Raw genomic sequence first — 7,286 nt, forward strand, 5'->3', positions numbered from 1 at the left:
GTGCGGTGCGGGGCAGATGGCCGCGTTCCCCCGGTCCGTGCCAGGTTTCAGCCTCACGCTGTTATTTTGTTCTTCTGGAACGAGACTGGTGTTGCTTCCCAGAGAGGCCCTATTAGGACAAAAAGAAAATCCCGTGAATAGGCGTAACAGGGCACCAGGAGGGATCGGTCTTAAATGTATTTTAATATGAGCCGGGCATTGTGTGTAATTCAGCGCTCATCATCGTTTAGTCAAAGAGTTATGGCAGTGATTGGGAATGAATAGAGGGACATAATGGATACATGTGGCGTTTGCTCATTATATTCAACTTAGTCCAACTCCTCTGTGGAAACTGTTCAACTTTCTCTCCCTTTAGCCTGTCACAGTGAAATAATACAGACATTGGTTCCTCAAATGGGATAGCCTGCCATGCTATTATATTTCTACAGCTAACGAGGGCTTCATAAGCCTTTGATACAGCCTGATCTTTGAAACCTTTCCAAATCTCCTCAAGCTTATGCTAAATCCTATTTGGAACTTTCTTTTTTTTTTTTCTCCCCTTTCTTTTTTTTTTTTTTTTTTTTTTTCCTTTCCTTTCGCCTGCTAGTGCCCCAGGCTTAAGAAACCCGGGCGGTGACATGCATACTAACGCATGCGGGGACAGCTCCTGAAAGGCGACTTACGGCGCTGATCACAGGCTCTCACGCGAGGAACACGGCGCTGCGGGTGCGGGGGTGAAGGGATGCCGGACCCCCCCCCCCGCGGATCAACCGGGCACGGCCCCTGTCCGGCCGCGGGGTGAGAGCGCAGCACAGCATGCACGAACCCTGCCGCTCCCCTTTGCCAAACCCGGAGGGAAAAAAGGTGAAAAAGGAGGGGGAAAAAAAAGGAAAGGTATAAAAAAAGCAAGAAGCAGCCCCCCAGGCCTGGGGAGTTAAAGGAGACAAAGGCGGGCGCCCCTCGCGCCCCGCTCCCGCCGGCTGCCTGAGCCGCCCCGGCGGAGGGGATTGTCGGGAGCCGCCCGCTTCCCATTGGCTCCGCCGCCGCCTCATTTGCATACGCCGTCTATTAAAGGCGGCGCTGAGGCGCGGACGGGGGCAGACGGCGGTTGAGGGTGTGAGGTGTTGCGCGCAGTCCCCGCGCCGCGTCCCTTCTGTCAGTCCCGCGCAGGTGCCATGAGCCCCCTGCGGCTGCTGGCCGCCGGCTGCCTGCTGGCCCTGTCCCGCTGCAAGACGGTGCGCTACCGCACCGACGAGGAAGGGGCGCCGGGCACGGTAATCGGCACGTTGGCCGACGAGATGCCGGTGAAAGCTCCGGGGGAGATGAGCTTCCGACTGATGAGGCAGTTCAGCAACAGCTCGCTGGTGCGGGTGCGGGAGGAGGACGGGCAGCTGAGCATCGGCGAGGCGGGGCTGGACCGGGAGCGGCTTTGCGGGCAGGCTCCGCAGTGCGTGCTGGCCTTCGACGTGGTGAGCTGCTGGAGGGAGCGCTACCGCCTGGTGCACGTGGAGCTGGAGGTGCGCGACATCAACGACAACGCGCCCCGCTTCCCCCGTGCCCAGATGGCGCTGGAGGTGTCCGAGAGCGCTGCTCCTGGCACTCGCCTCCCACTGGAGGTGGCCGTGGACGAGGACGTGGGCTCCAACTCCATCCAGAGCTTCCAGGTCTCCCTCAACAGCCACTTCGGTGTGGAGGCGCAGACGCGGGCGGACGGAGCGCGCTGCGCGGATCTGGTGCTGCTGCAGGAGCTGGACCGTGAGCGCCAGCCTTCCTACACCCTGGAGCTGGTGGCCAAGGACGGCGGCAGCCCTGCACGCTCAGGCACAGCCACCGTGCACGTCCGCGTCCTTGATGCCAACGACAACAGCCCCACTTTCGCCCGGAGCTCCGTGACAGTGGAACTGCCCGAAGACGCGCCGCCTGGCTCCCTGCTGCTTGACCTGGATGCCGAGGACCCCGACGAGGGCCCTAACGGAGAGGTCGTCTATGCTTTTGGCAGTCAGGTGCCCCCTGAGGCGCGGCGGCTCTTCCGCCTCGACCCGCGTTCTGGCCGCCTGACTCTGGAAGCCGCTGTGGACTACGAGCGTACTCGCACTTACGAGCTGGACGTGCGGGCCCAGGATCGCGGTGCCAGCCCCAGGGCGGCCACCTGCACCGTGGTGGTGCGCCTTACCGACGTCAACGACAACGCGCCGCGCATCAGCATCAGCGCCCTGCGTGGTGCTGGCAGTGCCGCCGGCGTGGCTTATGTCAGCGAGGCGGCTGCCAGTGAGAGCTTCGTGGCCCTCGTCAGCGCTTCTGACCGCGACTCTGGCACCAACGGGCAGGTGCGCTGCAGCCTGCGAGGCCACGACCACTTTGCCTTGCAGCGGGCTTACGAGGACAGCTACATGATAGTCACCACGGCGGCACTGGATCGCGAGCGCATCCCTGAGTACAATCTCACCGTGGTGGCCGAGGACCTGGGCTCCCCACCCTTCAAGACCGTCCGCCAGTACACGGTGCGGGTGAGCGACGAGAACGACAACGCGCCGCTCTTTGCCAAGCCCCTCTATGAGGTGGCTGTGCCAGAGAACAACCCGCCAGGCGCCTACATCACTACTGTGGTGGCCCGTGACCCTGATCTTGGCCACAATGGGAAGGTCACCTATCGGCTGCTGGAGACCCAAGTCATGGGGGCCCCGATCTCTACCTACGTCTCAGTTGACCCTGCCACTGGAGCCATCTATGCCTTGAGAACGTTCAACTATGAGATCCTCAAGCAGCTTGACCTGAGGATCCAGGCCACTGATGGAGGCTCCCCACAGCTCTCCAGCAGCACACTTGTCAAAGTGAGGATGGTGGACCAGAACGACAACCCTCCAATCATCATCCACCCGGTGCTCAGCAATGGGTCGGTGGAAATCAGTGTCTCCAGCAAGACCTCCCGTGATGCCTTGGTGGCCCAGATCAAAGCTCGCGATGCAGATGATGGGGCCAACGCCGAGCTTACCTTTGCCTTCCTGGAAGAACCCCAGCAGGACCTTTTTGCTATCAACCCAAGCACTGGAGATATCGTGCTGAGAGGCGACCTCTCTGAAGAGCTGGGGCAGCTGTTCAAGGTCATCCTCACTGTCACAGACAATGGGAGGCCCCCTCTGGCCACAACTGCCACTGTCAACTTTCTGGTGACCGCCACTGCTCCTTCCAGCATCCAGGAGGTAGCCAAGCCCAGCTCCTGGCAAGGGAAGGCCTTGCAGTGGGACATTCCTCTGATTGTGATCATTGTCCTGGCGGGCAGCTGCACCCTCCTCCTGGTGGCCATCATCACCATTGCCACCACCTGCAACAGGCGCAAGAAAGGGAATGAGATCAAAAACAACAGTCCCCTGAAGGAGCAGATCGACATCTCCCACCTGGAAAAGGGTCGGCAGGAGGACAGCAGCCAGAGGGGAAACGTGTTCGAGGTACGAACCTTCCCCAGTAAAACCTCTTTCAGCGGCCCTGACCCTTCTCCAGCAGCTGAGGAGATCTCCACTGCGGAGAGCAGCAGCGACAGCACCTGCCTCTATGAGGGTCAGAAGCGGCTCAGAGGAGCCGGCGGTGAGGTAAGGTCCTGTGCATCCTGGAAAGCAGAGGGTAGAAGGGGAGGATCGCGGGGTGTAAATCACAGGGATGCAGTTATGATGCTAATTGACCCTTTACTACTTCCCCCACCCCAGCAGGGTTTCACCGCCACTCCAAGCTTCGGCAAAGAGCCTGCTCCCCCCGTGGCCATTTGGAAGGGGCATTCCTTCAATACCATCTCGGGCCGGGAGGCAGAGAAGTTCAGCGGCAAGGACAGCGGCAAAGGCGACAGCGATTTCAACGACAGTGACTCGGACATCAGCGGGGATGCCCTGAAGAAGGACCTCATCACACACATGCAGAACGGTAAGGGCTGCATCCCGTTCTCAGTGCTCTGTGTCCCTCTGTGCAGCTGGATAGATGGACAGCGTGCTGCTAGGAGGGATGCATCACACACAGAGCAGGGAAACGTGATACTTGCCTCCAGAGCTGCATGGGTCTCTTCCCAGCAGGCTGTTAAGTGCTGGCTTCTGCCCATACTGAGCACTGAATGCATTACTTTAGAGCTGTGGGTGTGTTTTACCCCCTCTTTTCAAAAGCCTTTCATTTCATCCTGTGAGCTAAATGATGTAACCCTAGTTCCCTGAGCGTGCCACAGAGCAGCGCTTCCCAGCGCCGCCGTCCGCACGCTGTCCTCTCATGACTGATAGCTGTGGGCTGCGAGTGGTGGTTGTGTCTGCAGCAACAACAGGTTCCTCCTTCCCTCTCTAGGTCTGTGGGCTTGTACAGCCGAGTGCAAGATCCTGGGCCACTCAGACCGCTGCTGGAGCCCCTCCTGCGGCCGAGCCAACCCTCACCCCTCTCCCCATCCTCCAGCGCCTCTCTCCACCTTCTGCAAAAGCACATCCTTGCCCCGGGACCCGCTCCGCAGGGACAACTTTTACCAGGCCCAGCTGCCAAAGACGGTGGGGCTGCAGAGCGTCTATGAGAAGGTGTTGCACAGAGACTTTGACCGGACGATCACGCTGCTGTCCCCTCCGCGTCCCGCGCGGCTCCCTGACCTCCAGGAGATCGGGGTGCCCCTCTACTCGGCCCCTTCAACCAGATTCCTGGGCCCCCAGACTGATGCCACTGAGAAAGCATAACCCCCCCCTGGCCCCATCCACACGACTCGGTCGCTCCCAGGAGCCTTTAAGTTATTGACCAGACCCGGTGTTGTATGTGTAAATATGCAAGATGTGCCTTAAAACATGAAGGTGTTGGGAAAGATTTCCCATCGGTACTGTTTGGTATTTGCAAACAACAGCAACAACAAAAATTGTTTGTAGTTCATGTAATTTTTATGAAATGTGCAGTATTTAATATTTTTTTTTTCCTTTGTTTTCTACATGGTTTTCTTTGCGTTTGGTTTGCCCATGGCCTGCCATTTTTTGTAGTGTTTTTAACCTGTACAGTGTGTAATGTAATGTTTGTACATAATGAAAATTGGTTATATTTTTATATAATAAAAGCTTAAAAAATGGGAATTCTTGCCAAAGGAATTGTCTGAAAGACACAATACTATTAATAATATCCTGAGTATGTAGAATCTTGTAAGGGAAATTCCTCTTTCATAGTGTAATAGTAACCCAAGCAACGCAGTGTGCAGAGATGTTTGCCTTGCCAAATGTGACTTGTATCTCTTGAATCTGTGGTCAGTTTGAAGTTAAATGTTATTTAATTGCCTTTGGTTCCTGTAATCTGTGTCACTGATAAACACTAATAAAGGTTTTGTGATGTGTTGGAGGGATCTATCTGTGGTTTTTGTGCTTCATGACTTTTGAGTCCTCACAGGTCAATGAAGTTTTGTGCAAAAAAAAAGATGAATGGGAGGAGCATGAGCAGTGCTGCATCCTATCTCACCCATTCCTCATCTCCTGCACTGGAGATGCAGCTCTGGAGTTGGTAATGCTGGGACATGGGGGACAAGGAAAGCTGTGTGATAGCTGTGTGCTGCTCACTGCCTCTGTAAGCTCCTCCAGACAGACCCTTTGCTGGTGGAAATCAGATTAACTCCAGTGAAGCTACATCAGTCAGCTGAAGTGCTCATGATGTAAAAATATCTTTATATCAGCAACCACTGGCATGCTTTTCTGATAGGGCTGGAACTGGTTGGGGTAAAGCTGCATAGGTATGTGCTGGTAGGTTTATACACTACTGAAGCAGCTGTGCTGAAGTGTGTAAGCATTGAAGTGTGTTTGAGTACATGCACCTATTTATACACTACATTTGCACATCGAGCAGAGAAAGAAGTCTATTACATTGCGATCATCTCTGATACACATTTTGCCTCTTTCTACAAATGACAAAGACCTGAGCAAAGTAATCGTACCCAGCTTTGAAATTCCCTCCCCTCAAATCCTCAAGTGAAATCACAATCCCAAATCTCAAATCCTTTTGCTGAAATCACATTTGGAATAGCATTTGGTGAAAGAACGTGAAGCCATGTGCTCAAAAATGCTTGTACCAGAGATAGTACTTAGATTGGAGGTTTAATAATAGCTCTGACTTTTCTGAAAGGAAGAATGGATCTTTATGTTGAATATGTAACTTCACATACAAACCAATAATCTATAAATCTGTATGTGACAAAGCTTTGGTTTTGTCGTGAATTATTCAGTCATATGCCAAATTAGTATAGTGTATATAGAGAAAGGGTGACTCACAAAGAAAATATAAGGCCTTCATAGACATAAACAAAATCTCATCAGACTATATAAGCAGGAAACAATATCCTGCTTCTGTATTCCTTAACAGAGAAATTCCCTCTCATCCCTGACTACCAGCTTTGTCAAGCTGAGTGTGACCAAGTCTTCGTGCACATACTCTGAGATTTAACAGGGGCTTCATAAAAGACTTTGCATGGAGATTGATGGTGGGCACAGTGTCAGTGCACACGTTTGAAGGGAATTGATATCACGCTGATGCCAGACTGGATTGGGATGCAATGTCAGTGATACAGCTTTTACAATCAGGAGAATGGGTGAGAGGTTCTGGTGATTGATGGAAACCTGGTAGTAAAAGTCAGGATGCATCTAAATAACCAAAAGGGCTGTCTTGGTTAAATTTAGAGCTGAGGCTGAAGGGTGGGTGCTGAGAAGGGAGCTCGGAGCCTCTCTGCTGGCTAATCAACAGTGATTCAGAGCAGCGAGACTGCATGGGAAGTAATTAGTCATAACTCTTAAAGCGGAGAGGAAAAGGCTCTCTGCCAATAAGGGAGGGCAGTCTGATAAGCTAGATCCTCATGGTCGAGTCTGAATAGTGATAGGACAAGGGGGAATGGATTTAAACTGAGACAGGGGAGGTTTAGGTTGGATATTAGGAGGAAGTTTTTCACACAGAGGGTGGTGATGCACTGGAACAGGTTGCCCAAGGAGGCTGTGGATGCCCCATCCCTGGAGGCATTCAAGGCCAGGCTGTGGATGTGGCTCTGGGCAGCCTGGTCTGCTGGTTGACAACTCTGCACATAGCAGGGGGTTGAAACCAGATGATCATTGTGGTCCTTTTCAACTCAGCCGTTCTGTGATTCTGTGTTATGTACTGCAATGCCTCCAAGGCAAGTCCCCTGGTCCTGCTGGGTGGGAGGCAGCAGCTGCCAAAGGGCAGTTCCCCACCTTGGGTTGGAGTGACCAACTCACACTGGTGTCTGCAATAGACCCTGTGCACTCTTACTGCACGATTTAGTGTCCCTCCCGTCTTAGAACAAGTTGGGGCCATCTCAG

General features: G+C 53.9%; 1 protein-coding gene across 2 annotated transcripts; it reads left to right on the plus strand.

The window, feature by feature from the left end:
- The first annotated feature begins 1,154 nt into the window (after positions 1-1,154).
- PCDH8 (protocadherin 8) lies at positions 1,155-5,305 on the plus strand. Of its 2 annotated transcripts, none has more exons than XM_042839002.1 (3): positions 1,155-3,566; positions 3,681-3,891; positions 4,297-5,305. In XM_042839002.1, the coding sequence occupies exons 1-3, from the start codon at positions 1,155-1,157 to the stop codon at positions 4,668-4,670; spliced, it is 2,997 nt and encodes a 998-aa protein (XP_042694936.1). In that variant the 3' UTR covers positions 4,671-5,305. The 2 variants fall into 2 exon arrangements, with proteins under 2 accessions (XP_042694936.1, XP_042694937.1); XM_042839003.1 differs by having other exon boundaries at positions 1,155-3,425.
- Positions 5,306-7,286: the final 1,981 nt, after the last annotated feature.

The sequence above is a fragment of the Centrocercus urophasianus genome, unplaced genomic scaffold, assembly GCF_019232065.1.
Source record: "Centrocercus urophasianus isolate 14NV4802_14NV808 unplaced genomic scaffold, USGS_Curo_1.0 seq_9, whole genome shotgun sequence".
NCBI lineage: Eukaryota > Metazoa > Chordata > Aves > Galliformes > Phasianidae > Centrocercus > Centrocercus urophasianus.